Raw genomic sequence first — 15657 nt, 5'->3', positions numbered from 1 at the left:
GCTTCTTTTGGCTACTGTTTTTTTTTTTTTTTTGGGTAAATTTTTGGTTATTGTTTTCAAGTATGAAGATTGCAAACCTACCTACATACCATATTCATTATAATAAATAGTTCGGCTGACCCAATTTGATTACTTAAACCTTTAACCTAATTAAGCTTTCATAAATGTACATAGGTCCTATGATTCTTCTACTATATAAAAAATAATTGCAAATTTCTTTTGGATGCACATGATTATATGTTTTAATAAATTTAGAGGTTTAACTTATTCGTGTCAATCATGACTTGGAAGGAATAGGTTATATTTGACTTTTTTATTTTTATTATTATTTTCTAAGACGTAATCAAGTCCAACACAATATGAACTGTCATATCTCGGTATTCTACTAGCAACAATAGCAAGTAATGTATTTTAACATAATTCAGATAAACATTTGTTTTGTTACCTTTTACACGATCCACTTATTATATGTATATATATATATATATATTTCTTACAAGTTAAATGAATTGACAATTTTCTGTGATAGCTAGCAAGCCGACATTGAGACTATAGGCCAAGACCGTCATCAAAATTCAAAACATGCTCGTCAAGGGGCAGTTTGATGGTGTTTAAATAACTGATAACGACACTGTTAACAAAATTTATTGCTAAAAGTGCAAATCCCCTACGACATAACCTTTAGGAGATGGGTGAACCCACGCCTGACACGGCCCCACTGCTCCTTCTCTCTCATATGCCATTTTCTCTCCCCCGTATATGTGTATTGTGCCCCTGGCCCGTCCATTAATCCCTCCCACTGCCACACGCGAAAGTAGCACTTCTGATTTTTTTTGTTTTTTCAAATGAGTTTTTCCCACGTCTCTCTCTCTCTCTCTCTCTGATTTTTTTTGTTTTTTCAAATGAGTTTTTCCCACGTCTCTCTCTCTCTCTCTCTCTCTCTCTCTCTCTCTATATATATATATATATATATATATATATATATATATATATATTGAGAGATTCTATGATCAAGTCCGATCAAAATAATGCGGTCTAAAAACATGAAAAAATAACCAACCACTATATTTTAACTTATTCAAATGGACGGATCAGATACTTTCTTATCACACGGGAGAAAATTGCAACTTCAAAAAAATTTCCTTCAACTTTCTCGCGTCAAAATATCATTTCATTTCCCGTTAGCACCACTATTTCACACAAACTTTACCATTTCAAAATTCCCAAATAAAATCCACTATTTCTCACCATTTTAAAATTCCCAAATAAAATCCACCATCTCCACCCTTCCAACCCCAGATATCCTTCTATTGCTTCCATCGCCTGGGTTTTCTCCTCAACAATTCATTAAGAGCTTAGGTTAAAGGTTAATATTTTTGAGCCATTGGTTTTTTTTTTTTTTTTTGAGAGCCTTTGATATTTTATTTTATTTTTAAGTGTGAACAAAAAACCAAAAAACAAATAAAAAATGACATCGATAACTTGCAAAACGCCACCAGCTTATGTATCAAACAAGTGGGCATTTTCCTTCAGATTAAAAGCTGCTCTTTCTTGATGGTCTAAAGTAACCTCGACGTGGCCGAGAGCGAAGTTCCGGTGGTGACTACATCGCCGTCTAGAGTAGAAGGGGAGTCTATGGACTTGATAATCGAGTCTCGTTTGGCTGGGTTCTTTTGAATCTTAGGGCCCCGATCTTGATTGAATATGACGTTGAGGATTTCCTACTTAGAGAGTTTTGATTAAGCTGTGAGGGTCAAGAAGGTGATCATAGAGAAGTTAGAGTGGTGGGGTTTCAGAGAACAAGAATTGATATGGTGGTGTTGTGGGTTGAATTGAATATTGGAAAAAAGGAGATTTGAGGACGTACAATTATGGAAATTTTTTTGTTTTAATTCCCTTATAACTTTTTTATATTTTTGCAAGTATCATTCAAAATAATAAAATTCAAACTTAACAAAAAAAATTGAGGACCGATTGAAAATTACAAAATTAAAAAAATAATAAAAAAAAATTAGGGGACCAGCATCGTTGGCTTTGCTCCCTCAATTTTTAATTTTTTTTTTATTTTTTTAAATCTTTTATAATTTTTTTATATTTTTGCAAGTATCATTCAAAATAATAAAATTCAAACTTAATAAAAAAATTAAGGACTAATTGAAAATTACAAAATTAAAAAGATAACAAAAAAATTAGGGGACCAAAACCAACGCTATTACATCCCAGCAGCGTTGGCTTTAGTCTCCCAATTTTTAAAAAATTTTTTATTTTCTTTTTCATAATTCCTTTGTAATTTTTTTATATTTTTACAAGTATCATTCAAAATAATAAAATTTAAAATTAACAAAAAAAATTGAAAACTAATTGAAAATTACAAAATTGAAAAGATAATAACAAAACATTGGGGGACCAATGCAAACGCTATTACATCCCAATAACGTTGGCTTTCGTCCCTTAGTTTTTAATTTTTTTAATTATTTTATATTTTTCCAAGTATCATTCAAAATAATAAAATTTAAATTTAACAAAAAAATTAAAGACCAATTGAAAAGATATAAAAAAAAAATTGGAGGACTAAAGCTCACACTATTATATCCTAGCAGCGTTGGCTTTGGTCCCCTAATTTTTTATTATTATTTTTATTATTTTTATAATTTTTTTATATTTTTGCAAATATCATTCAAAATAATAAAATTCAAGCTAAATGAAAAATATTTAGGACCAACTAAAAATTACAAAATTTAAAAGATAATAAAAAAAAAAGGAAGACCAAAGCCAACACTATTACATACCAGCAGTGTTGGCTTTCGTCCTCCAATTTTTTTAAAATTTTTATTATTTTTTTATTTTTAATTCCTTGGTATTTTTTTTTTATATTTTTGCAAGTATCATTTAAAATAATAAAATTCAAATATAACAAAAGTAAATGAGGATCAATTGATAATTATAAAATTGAAAAGATAATAATAAAAAAAAATTAGAGGACTGAAGCCAACGCTATTACATCCTAACAGGGTTGGTTTTGGTCCCAATTTTTTAAAAAATTTTTTATTTTCTTTTTCATAATTCCTTTGTAATTTTTTTATATTTTTGCAAGTATCAGTCAAATTAATAAAATTTAAATTTTACAAAAAAATTTGAGGACCATTTGAAAATTATAAAATTAAAAAGATAACAAAAAAATGTTGGCGGTAAAATTAAAATCATGGCTTCGGTCCCCCAATTTTTTAGAATATTTTATTTCTTTTAATTCTTTTATAATTTTTTTTATATTTTTGCAAGTATCATTCAAAATAATAAAATTCAAACTTAATAAAAAAAATGAGGATCAATTAATTATCACAAAATTGAAAAGATAATAAAAAAATTAGAAGACGAAAACCAATGCTATTACATCCTAGCAAGGTTGGTTTTGGTCCCCCAAATTTTTTAAATTTTTTATTACTATTTTTTTTAATTTCTTTGTAATTTTTTTTTATATTTTTGCAAATATCATTTAAAATAATAAAATTCAAACTTAATAAAAAAAAAATTGAGGACCAATTGGTAACTACAAATTGAAAAGATAGTAAAAAAAATTGGGGGACCAACGCCAACACTATTACATCTCAGCAGCGTTGGCTTTGGTCCCCCAATTTTTTAAATTTTTTTATTATTATTATTTTTAATTCTTTTACAATTTTTTTTATATTTTTGCAAGTATCATTCAAAATAATAAAATTCAAACTTAACAAAAAATTTTGAGGGCCAATTAAAAATTACAAAATTGAAAAAATAACAAAAAATAAAATTGGGGAACCAAAACCAATGCTTTTACATCCTAAAAACCTTGGCCTTGGTCCTCCAATTTTTAAATTTTTTTTTTAATTTCTTTGATGAAAATATAATAATGAACCAAAAAAAAAAAAGGATTTGTGTGTAAAATTGGACAAAAAATAGATGAAAAAAACTTTTAATAAAAATATGATAATGAACAAAAAAAAAAAAAAAAAGAGGGTTTATCTTCAAAATTGGACTAAAAAAAGTGGAAATTTTTTTTGATGAAAATATGATAATGAAAAACAAAGAAGAAGGTTTGTGTTTAAAATTAGATTAGAAAAAAGGAAAAAAAAAACTGTCACAAAAGGGAATAAAACCGATGCTATTTTCTTAACAAATGTCAGCTTTGTAAAAGCTTTAGCGACAAGATTTTAAAATAGTGTTCTTAAAAATCAAATATATAAATTTATATACTAGGTTTTTAGCAACGTTATTTAAAAATAGCATCGCTAAATCCCGTACAAAACTGACACTTGTTAAGAAAATAGCATCGGCTTTGCTACCTTTTGTGATAGTTTTTTTTTTTCTTTTCTAGTCCAATTTTAAATACAAACTCTCTTTTTGATTTTTTTCATTATCATATTTTCATCAAAAAAAAATTCTCTTTTTTTTTGGTCCAATTTTAAAGAGAAGCCCTCTTTTTTTTTTCTTTTTTTTTTTATTATCATATTTTCATCAAAACAAAATTCTCTTTTTTTTTTTGGTCCAATTTTAAAGAGAAGCCCTCTTTTTTTTTTCTTTTTTTTTTTATCATATTTTCATCAAAAGTTTTTTTCCTCTTTTTTTAATCCAATTTTCATCAAAAGAATTAAAAAAGAAAATAAAAAAATATTTTAAAAATTGGGGGATCAAAGTCAAGGCTTTTAGGATGTAAAAGCATTGGCTTTGGTTCCTTAATTTTTTTTTTTTGTTATCTTTTCAGTTTTGTAATTTTCAATTGATCTTCAATTTGTTTTATTAATTTTAAATTTTATTATTTTCAATGATATTTGCAAAATATAAAAAAAAATACAAAGGAATTAAAAAAGTGAAAATAAAAAGAAAAATAATAAAGAAATTTAAAAAATTGGGAAATCAAAGCCAACACTGCTAGGATGTAATAACGTTGGCTTTAGTCACCCAAATTTTTTTTATTATCTTTTCAATATTTTTATTTTGAATTGGTCCTCAAATTTTTTTTTTGTTAACTTTAAATTTTATTATTTTGAACGATACTTGCAAAAATATAAAAAAAATTATAAAGGAATTAAAAATAATAATAATAAAAATTTAAAAATTGAGGGACCAAAGCCAACGCACGCTGCTCGAATGTAATAGCGTTGACTTTGGTCCCCCAATTTTTTTTTTTTTATTGTCTGTTCAATTTAGTAATTTTCAATTAGTTCTCAATTTTTTTTTTGTTAAATCTAAATTTTATTATTTTGAATGATACTTGCAAAATTATAGAAAAATTACAAAGGAATTAAAAAAATAAAATTTCCAGAACTCTACATCCTCAAACCTCCTTCTTTGCAATAGTCAATTCAACCCACAACACCACCATTTCAACTTTTGTTCTCTGAAACCCCACCACTCTAACTCCTCTATGATCGCATGCTCATCCCTCATAGCTCAATCGAAACTTTCTAAGTAAGAACTCCTCAGCCTCATATCCAATTAAGATCGAGGCCTCAAGATTCAAAAGAACCCCACCAAACAAGACTCAATTATCAAGGCCGTAGGCAGCCTTTCTGCTATAGGCAGCGATACAGTCACCACTGGAACTTCGCTCTCGGCCACGTTAGGACTACTTTGGACCACCAAGAAAGAGCAGCCGTTAATCTGGAGGAAAATTCCCATTTGTTTGGTACCTAAGCGAGTGATGTTTTGCAGGTCATCGATGCCATTATTTTATTTTATTTTTTTTTGGTTTTTTGTCCACACTTAAAAAACAAGAAAAAAAAAGGCTTAAAAAAAAAAAAAACAATGGCTCACAAATACTAACCTTTAACCCAAGCTCTAAATGGATTTTGGATTGTCAAGGAGAAGACCCAGGCTGTGGAAGCAATAGAAAAATATATGGGGCTGGAACGGTAGATTTTATTTGGAAATTTTGAAACGGTGAGAAATGGAATATTTTATTTGGGAATTTTAAAATGGTAAAGTCTGTGTAAAACAGTGGTGCTAGCAGGAAAAAAAATGATATTTTGAAGCAGAAAAGTTGAAGGAAATTTTTTTAAAATTGTAATATTCTCACGTGTGACAGAAAAATATATTAGCCGTTCATTGGATACGTTGAAATCTTATGGCTGATCATTTTTTCACAGTTTTGAACCGTACCATTTTTGTTAGGTTGGTCCTGACCATAGAAGGACTTTGTATATATTTATATGTCCTTTTTTTTTTTATATTTGTTTTGGAATAATTTCTGTTATATCTAATAGTTATTTAAAATAAGTATAATATTTATGATCTATGATATTTTAACAACAAACTTATTTAATCAACATTTTAACAACATACTTAATTAATATTTTTAATACAATATTTATATAGCAGAGTAATAATTTAATACAATTAATTTAGTTAATAACATAAAGATATAACGCAGTACAATTATTTAATTTTTTTAATTACACTGAATTTTAGTTGCAATTTTTTTTTTCTGCTCTAGTACACAGTATTTTTTGCTGTTAACTTTTTTTTTTTTTTCCTTGGCTGTCAATTACTTTAGTTGTTTAAACATAACAAAATCAAATTTTATTTTTATAAATTTTCGATCAATTTAATTTGTATTGTCAAAACATGCAATGAGAATCAATTTCTCTACAAAAAATTTAGGGAAAAAAATGAACAGTTAGTATATAATATGATTAGCTGGATTACAACATAGAATAAGTTTTATTTTTGTACATCTTTGCATCTATGATCTATCCATGTCAGAAATTGAAATGTTATATAAGTCTTATTATATATTATGGTGCCTCCTAAAAAAAATTTGTAAGTCTGCCACTGTTTTAGGAAGTCAAAAAAGCCCAAAAGCTGCTCATGGGAGTTTTTTTTCTTTTTCTTTTTTTTTTTTGATGATAAATAACTGCTTATGGGAGTTAGGAAATACTTTAGACCTCCAAAGGTATTTCTAACCAAATTGAATGCAGTGTGGTTTTTCCAAAAACATTTCTAGAGAACGTAAAAATAAATAAAATATATGCTAAGCATAGTGTAACTATAACCGGCAAAAGTACAAATCCCGATGCAAGTAAATGGGTTGATATGGTATTTGAATAAAGGTTAGAATACTAACATGTATATTCATGCACAGTTGTTACTAGTTGTTTAATCGAAGGTTAATTTTCTTTCATGAATATTAGTCCACTCCAATTCATTTGTAGCTAGTTATTTAATTTCTGATTAATATCTAAGGTTTTAAGTATCTTATTTGATAAATGAAAGTGATAACGACAAATTTATATTTACTTCCAGAATTTATTTTATTGTAAGAAAGACGACAGCTACAATTAGTGGCACGATAACCGATCGGGGAACGTGCTGATGGTATCTCAAGGTTTTTTAGTGTATTGGGAATTTGAGTCTCGTAAAACTGATCACAGATATTGGCCTAAAATTAGGATACTTAGAGAGATGCTCTCCGCAAGATCTGAATGCATAGCATGTCGTGTCTGTAACACTAAAATATATTATTTAATATTTATGCGTGTTATTGATCAATAATTAGTATAATTTGTCATTGGGTCATTCCATACAGATTCGGTAGATTAAGAAAATAGAAATAGGTTTTTGATTCACGCTTTCACATGGTGGTTTTTGTCAATGTACGATCTGATCTGTATCCAGAAAATCTAATGAGTAGTGAAAATAGATAACATTATAAAGGTCAGAACTGAAAGGCAAATGAGAGAGAGAGAGAGATTTAAATGCACACCGAAACCGAAAGCAATCAAGTATCGGTGGACTTGACGTCGTGTGCAGGTTCTGGTCATAATCATTAACTGTTTGATATAAAAAAATAAATCATTGCCTCGCTTGAGAGGATACAAACACATCTCGCCGTCTGTGGGAATCGAACCCACGACCACGTGGTTAAAAGCCACGCGCTCTACCGGCTGAGCTAAGACGGCTATTTATTTGATGATTTGATGATTTGATTTGAAACATCGTTACACAATACGTTTACGAAATCAAAGCTTGACTAATAGGGGCGCCCTAGCCCCTAATTAAGTTGGAAAAAGACCTTCCTTTCCAATTAGTAAAGCAAGCTGCCAATTTTCCAATATCATTGAATACCCCCACAGGAGCCCAATGATGACATGACGTATGTACATGTCCATTCTTTCGTCATTTCATTTTTAACTTTTTACATATGCATTAACTGTATTTCGGGATTTGATTTCAGATCCTACAATATATTATGGAACTTAAAATATATATATATATATATATATTCTATCTAAAACTTGTAAGATTTTTATTAATTTCAATTAAATCCTTCGATTTTAAAAATTATAATTAATATTTTATGTAGATAAATTTATTTAAAAAAATTTGAATAAAAACATAAAGACGGTTTCAAATTTAAAAAGAAATAAATAATATTTTGGAGCCACAAATATCAAATTATAAATATAATTAACCTTAAAAAATACTTTGATAAATTTATAAATTTTAAATTAATCAATAATTATTACTTTTCAAAAGTTAGAACTCCAAGAATAGCTTTGGAGATTTGCTAAAAACAAGATCAAAATATACCACTTAACTAGGATTTTATTAAAAGATCAAATTTTAATTTTGTAACTTTTTAACGAAATAGTAGTTTATCAACCATTTGTTAGATTAAAAAAATAATAATTATTATTATTATTTTTTCCTTGGCTAAAAATTAATTGTTATTTCAATACTATTTAATTGATTTTTTTATAGTCTACAGCAAATTTAAACGATTATAAGGCCTCAGCCGCATAGCTAGAAAAGAGAGTTGCATGATTGAATTAATTATCCTGCTCAAGTTTTGACAGGTTTGGTAAGGCTATATTAATTTTTATTGAAAGTCTTTATTTGTTATATTAAATTAAACTATTTTAAATTTAATATAATTGAATTGGATATAAATAAAAGTTAGATCCAACAAGATTTAAAATAATCCAAATCAATCACATTCAACAAATGGACCCTTAAAGCCTAAAGCTTGAGATACCAAATCTCCTCCATTTTCACAAAAATATTTTATTCCCTTAATTGGATGTCAAAAGCTCATAATGAATTAGAGCATCTCCAATAGTATACTATTTGACATACCATTGCTAAATTTTAGCGTGATTCCTGAGTTGATCTATATAGTTAAGGATGCTAAATTTTGGCATAAAAATGGTGTCAAATTTGGCATAACCATTTTTTTTTTCCAATTAAATCATATAATAATAAAGTATGTGAGTTTTATAACCACTTATTACGTGAAATATTATAATTTTGTTTTCAACTGGTAAAAAGTGAAACGGATCATAATTTATATCTATATAATATATAAAAAAAACAATTATATATATATATATATATATATCATGGGTCAGCACATTAATTTTTCAATTTTTTTTTAAAAATAAATTTTTTTAATTTTATTTATTATTATTTATATTTATTATTTATTATTTTATTTTTATGGATACAACTAAATATATATAAAATTAAATTTTGATATAATTTAATTACATATGATAATAATTTTGAAATATTTTTATTTTACTTATTAATACTTATTATTTATCATTCATTATTTATCTTATTTTTTATGGATACAACCAAACATATATATAATTAATTTTTAATAAAATATTTGATTTGATATTATTTACCAAATATATATTTATGGGTCTGTATAACTATAATTAAATATTTAGGTCCATAATGTACAACATATATATAATTAAAGATTTAGAGAATATTCCTTTGCATGTACTATTGTTTAATATTTTATTTACCAAATAAATTAAACATATTTGACTAAAAATTAGTAAGTGACACCTCCTGGTTTTTTAATATTTCGGTATTCAATATTTTGTTAGTTTTTATTTTTCTCATATTTCTGTTTTAGGATTTAAGTTTTTTTATTTTTATAAATCCTAACCATGATAATGTTAATTATAAGCATGTACATAAGCCATGCTATAGATTTTTGGAAGAAATTGACGATTCTGCATCAAGATATGATGTAGAAACTCTTAAAAAAGAAAAAAATGCTTCTGATGAAGAATCATTGTTTATTGATTCAACTTTGTTTATTAACTTTTTCAAGATAATGGATAAGAAAAAGATAAAAATGAAAAGACACAAGTGATTATTCATATCGAGGCATGCAAGAAAAAGCAATACGATCATCAAATCAAATATATTTATCATGAATAAAACTTTCATTTTATTTTGAAAAATTTATCCAGGCAGATCGATTTTATCAACCACATTAATATTAACAAAATGCAGTGGACATTCAAAGTTTATATCCTAAAACTTTGAAAGATCCTGATGAAAAACCAGAAATTAATAATATTGAAATGGTGTTAATGGATGAGCATTTTTTTTTTCATTACATGTTATTGATGATATTATTATTATTATTATTAGCAATACAAATTTTAAATTAATTTTCAAATATAATTAATTATTATAGATTATATTTAACATTATCTATTATAATAATTATACATGCCGTGCATACTGAGGACGAATATAGTACAATAAATTTTACAATTTGACAATGTTTTTTTAATTATTATTATTTGGCATTAGAAAACCAATGCTAAAATTGACAATAATAATTGCAATTTACTAATAAAGAACTCGTGGAATGTTAGATTTTTGAAATCGCAAGGCCAAAATAACATTTATCATTAGAAATGCGTTTAATGTCTATAGAAATAATCCAATGGTAAAACTCCCAAGCGCTGGGTTCAAATCTAGCTTCATTGAAATCTCCATCGCCCAATTGTAAAGCTAAAAAAAAGAAAAAAAGAAAAGATAAGAATAAAATTAGGAGGTAAACTAACACATTACAAGTAACCCAACATAGGATTATTGCTTGTTCACTCATAAAAAAACATCGGAATATTGCTCACTGTCTAGCTGCAATTCAACTTCAGGTTCTTTCTATGTTTTCAACTAGACAGTGGCTCAAATGTCCAAGCTGGTTTTTGGAACTTGATGGATTCAATTTCAGTTTAACCAGGTTTGCTGAAACATAAAGAACACAGGAATCTAAAATTTATCAAGTCTTAAACCAATCAAAATTGAAACAAAAAACACTAGACATAAGAATTAGATTACAGACAAAGTATAACCATGCTAAGGTGGATAAGCACTATTTAAATAACTTACGTACTGAATAATACACCGTTTATGGATGAAACCATTAGACTAAAAAATGAACCATCAAAAACAATGACCAGCCAAGAACATTTCCTAACCGTTTTTCCTCTTCACTTTCAACAAACTGATGGATATTAACGTGTCCAGTGTTTCCTTTGTACTTAATGCTGATTAAAATTGCTTCTAATGGAGCAGCTCTAGAATCCTTCAGGCATCCTTGTTATCAAGAACTCTTACCCTCCAAGGATCCAATCCCTTGCAAGTAATGTTCGGCATCTAATGCAGCCATACACCCTGCATCATTTGCTAGAAATTAAATACATATTTCATCGCAAGTAAAGCAAACATTATACTAAAGTACGATTCAATAAAGCATACTATGGCTTACTCAAAATAGAAGGCTGCTTGTAATAGTGAGCATCCATATACTGTCTAAATAAATTGCATGTCCATGTAGTAAACATAGATGCAATGATCGGCAACAAGAAATAAAATTCACAGGACAAAAGAAAAGAAATTCAGTTTACTGCAATCTGCAAATAAATCAAAAACTATAGGCAGACTTCCAGCACTCTGCACACATTTATTCTCAAGTACAAAGACAAGTTCAAAATATTATAGAAGCCTTGGTCTTAACTCATCAGAGCACTTGTGTTCTCAATAGTCTGTACTGTAATTATGGCAGCATGATAAAAGAAAAATAAATAACAATTACAAAATGAAAGATATATCCGTTGGAGAGAGAGAGAGAGAGAGAGACCAAAAAAAAAATAAATAAATAAAAAATATTGCTGTGAACTAAACATTACGGAGAAAAAGTATATATTAAAATCCTATATTTTCGGAAGAAGCCGTCAATTGTCAAATAAGTTTTTTTTTTTTTTTTTTTTCTTTTTAATTATTTTTTTTATATACAATCTTAGCAATAAAAAAGTTTTATGACCATTCAGGGAAACCATAAACTGTAATTCTAGCGCAAGCATATAATAATCAATTACTGGAAATGGGCTACGCATAGCAGTCAATTAACTTCTAATCATCAAATTAGTGCAAATCCTTTTAATTATAATAACTATCGAATCTTTGATCATGATATTTCAGTTGCACCAGAAAACGCATTAGCTTACAAAATCAGCTCTTTCCAGGATTTCGTTCCCATCTCCATGGCACAATGTTATTCTAATATGACATGAGTTATAACAAATGTATAAATCAACAACCAAATAGAGTCAAAAGTAAAAAAGTTTGGAAAACAATGGTTTCCTTAATAAGTATATATCAGGAGAAGAATCCATGGATGTTGGAGGTTGAAACTTCAAATCAAAAGGAAACACATAAAAGCAATTTGCAATAACAAAGCATGTGTAAGATTGCAACTGAGGGACAAATGAAAGAGAGAAGCAGAGAGCGATGACAAACCAGTTCCCGCAGCAGTAACAGCTTGCCTATATTTCTTGTCTTGCACATCCCCTGCTGCAAAAACTCCACGCACACTCGTCTGCGTAGTTCCCTGCTTCGTCACAATGTAACCATCGGGGTCCAATTCCAATTGCCCTCCTAGAAACTTTGTCGCGGGCTCGTGCCCGATGGCGAAGAACAGGCCCGATACCTTCAAATCAGAAACCTCTTCTGTGACCACATTCTTGATCTTCAGGCCCCCTAGAACCCTTTTGTCTCCGTCTCCGTAGGCTTCGACTACCACGGAATTATTGATCACTCGGATTTTTGGGTTGCTCAGGGCCAGTTTCTGCATTGCCATTGAAGCCCTAAAAACGTCCCTCCTGTGGATTATAAATACCTCGGAAGCGTATTTGGTAAGGAAGTTAGCCTCTTCCATGGCCGTGTCACCGCCGCCGATGACGGCCAGTGGCTTGTTCCGGAAGATTGGGGCGGCACCATCGCACACCGCACATGTAGAAATTCCGCAATTCCAGAACCCGTCCTTGCCTTCACCAGAGCCAGGAAATGAGAGGCGCTTGGCAACAGCACCGGTGGCGACGATGACGGAATCAGCGAGGACGACCCTAGAATCCGTTAGGACCTTGAAAGGAGTGGCCGAGAAATCAACACTAGAGACAGTTTCGGTGAAGATCCTAGTGCCGAAACGAAGAGACTGGTCACGACACCGTTCCATTAGCTCCATTCCCATGATGCCTTCGGGAAATCCAGGGAAGTTCTCGACTACGGTGGTGGTGGTGAGTTGTCCGCCAGGAGCGACGTCGTTTGCCATCCATCCCTGGAATAGAATAGGCTTGAGCTCGGCTCGAGCTGCGTATATGGCGGCGGTGTGGGCAGCTGGGCCGCTGCCGATTATACACAACTTAGTCTTTAGATCATCAACCGCAGAAGCAAGGTCTGACGACGACGTTTTCGATGAGAAAGAAGAGGCGGCTACAGTCGAGTGTGAGGCTGATCCGAGTCTAACGAAGCTTCCAGCTTTCTTGAGCAGAGAAAGGACCCTGTTAATTCCTACTCGTGACCTATTATAACTCCCTACAAAATTTAATAAGCGCAAATAGTTTTTAGGAGCCAATAAGCACCAGCTGTTCCCGCGTCCCCAGTCACAAACTAACAAAATTCTTCCTCACTCACAAATTTCAAATTTTCAAATAATTCAAAATTTTACATACCGTTATGACTAATGGCGCGAGAAGGTACCCTGTCTTTACTCTTTGTTTTATGAAAGCTTGGGTTGAGCGTATGTCTACTTGGCAGCGTCTCATTTTCCATTTCTTTTGCCTGCTTGCTCTCCTCCAAACCTTAAGAGTCCCAATAGGAATAGCCAATCGCCGAGTCCTTAGTGTAATGTTGATTCGGAAAATGTGGGTGGTCCATTTACCAGTTTTATTCATTCTTATAACGTACATTCCAAAGTAGTTCTTTTTTTGTTCTGTTTTGTTTTTTTTGGGTCCCAAAGAAAATTCTTTGCCTACACATTGTAGGCAGTAAAAAATTGTTCTTTGCTTTTTCTTTGCGTTTTGCTTCCATTCCAATCCTGGATTCCTAATTTATAACAATATGAAGCAAAAGTGATGCTGCTCGAGTTCGCACAGGCCCGGTCTGTAATAGTGGATTTTGATACCGCAGTTTGCAACGGTTTTGTTCTAGCCCAGAGTTGTGGAGTTAACCCGGCCCAGGAGCTTTTGTGATAATGTGAATTTAACGAAGCAATTAGTGGATGACCGGATTGCATCAACAATCAACATCATTAGCGTTAATTGTGGACTTTTACTTTCCTCGATTCAATAACCAAATGGAAATAGGGTGGGTACACACTTTGAAAATAGAACCGGGCATTGAACTTTCTTGAAAGCTCTAAAACAATCAAGTACTTGGAGTACTATGATTATCAATTTCATGTGTCTTAATTACATAAGTTCATGAATTACTTAATACTTTTTTCATTTTTTGTAATTTCATATGGTGTTAAATTTTGCTTTTATAGTATACATTTTATTAGCCGAAACTTGCTACTTTCATCAGGGTTGTCAGAAAAGCACAAAAAAAAAAAAAAAAAACCGGTAAGGGGCCAGAATTATCCCCAAGAAAAACTCTAATCTTTTATTAATTAATCTGTGTCTTTTAGTCAATATAATATAAGTTGTGTTAGGTGATCATTTCAAGACCATGGAATCTTCAATTCTTCGTTCATATACCTACTACGAACCTTCCCCAGATTGCTATCCCATTGGAAAATCTTACTTACCATAAAATCAGATTGAGGAAAATAAATAAAGAAAGACCAAAAAAGAAAAACTACTAATTAATCATAAATTTCTCAGACTTCATCAATCATTTTTACAGATAAAATCCGTGTGGCATTTCCAGCACTCATGACCAAATATACAGAAGAAAATTATATAATTAGTTTGCCAAGCACAAACCAGTATATATATATATAAAATATATAATGGAAGACAAAAACAAAAACAAAACATGTAATCAAGAACCGCGTGTTGTTGTTTTTTTGGTTTTTTCTCTTTTCTTTATACAAAAGCATGATTTATATGAATAATATTTCTATCTTTCAACAACTGGATTCTGCTCAACAGAAATAGAAGACCGCTTGATGAACTCCAAGCAATCAGCAATGGCTTCGGCGTAGAAAGAATTAGAGCGTCCAAGCGATCTCAACCTACACTGATAATCCTGAACCCGACCTTTCTTTTCTTGAACAACCTCCATGAACAGACCTCTCCGACTACTAGTACTGTTGTTCCTCGTGATGTTGATCCCTGCAGTAGTCCCATTACTTCTGCTCATGCTCTTCTTCAACAATTGCAGAGCTTTTCCATACGAGCACCTCCATCTATTCAAAATCCTAAACAAGCACAAGAACCTCGCGCGTAGCTTTGAGACCGAAAATCTCTTGGGATTTAACCTGAAACCTCTGCTTCCATGGCATTTGATTCTTCCATAGCCATCTCTGTTGTAGCTCATCTGACCCATATTTCTCTGGCTTTTTTTTCTTTATATCTTTATAAT

At 30.2% G+C, this 15657-nt stretch overlaps 1 protein-coding gene and 1 non-coding gene across 3 annotated transcripts; both read right to left on the bottom strand.

The window, feature by feature from the left end:
• Positions 1-7861: 7861 nt before the first annotated feature.
• On the bottom strand, positions 7862-7934 carry TRNAK-UUU (transfer RNA lysine (anticodon UUU)). Its single transcript has one exon. It is a non-coding gene; the product is annotated as a tRNA-Lys (tRNA).
• A 2814-nt stretch (positions 7935-10748) lies between these two features.
• On the bottom strand, positions 10749-14076 carry LOC107424265 (thioredoxin reductase NTRB). 2 transcript variants are annotated; one of them, XM_016034015.4, is made up of 3 exons: positions 13803-14067; positions 12592-13665; positions 10749-11466 (listed from the first exon to the last, which is right to left on the bottom strand). In XM_016034015.4, the coding sequence occupies exons 1-3, from the start codon at positions 13900-13902 to the stop codon at positions 11396-11398; spliced, it is 1245 nt and encodes a 414-aa protein (XP_015889501.3). In that variant the 5' UTR covers positions 13903-14067; the 3' UTR covers positions 10749-11395. The 2 variants fall into 2 exon arrangements, with proteins under 2 accessions (XP_015889501.3, XP_060674755.1); XM_060818772.1 differs by lacking the exon at positions 10749-11466 and adding an exon at positions 11546-11604 and having other exon boundaries at positions 13803-14076.
• Positions 14077-15657: the final 1581 nt, after the last annotated feature.

Source organism: Ziziphus jujuba, chromosome 7 (assembly GCF_031755915.1).
Source record: "Ziziphus jujuba cultivar Dongzao chromosome 7, ASM3175591v1".
Classification (NCBI taxonomy): Eukaryota; Viridiplantae; Streptophyta; class Magnoliopsida; order Rosales; family Rhamnaceae; genus Ziziphus; species Ziziphus jujuba.
The sequence above is the reverse complement of the archived record's forward strand: the minus strand, read 5'-3'. Positions and strand labels throughout refer to the sequence as shown.

Coding starts and splice junctions, on each gene's coding strand:
- LOC107424265 (XM_016034015.4), bottom strand. CDS start 13,902: ATGGAAAATGAGACGCTGCCAAGTAGACATACGCTCAACCCAAGCTTT. Junction 13,666..13,802: donor TCGCGCCATTAGTCATAACG/GTATGTAAAATT, acceptor TAAATTTTGTAG/GGAGTTATAATAGGTCACGA. Junction 11,467..12,591: donor TGTTACTGCTGCGGGAACTG/GTTTGTCATCGC, acceptor CAAATGATGCAG/GGTGTATGGCTGCATTAGAT.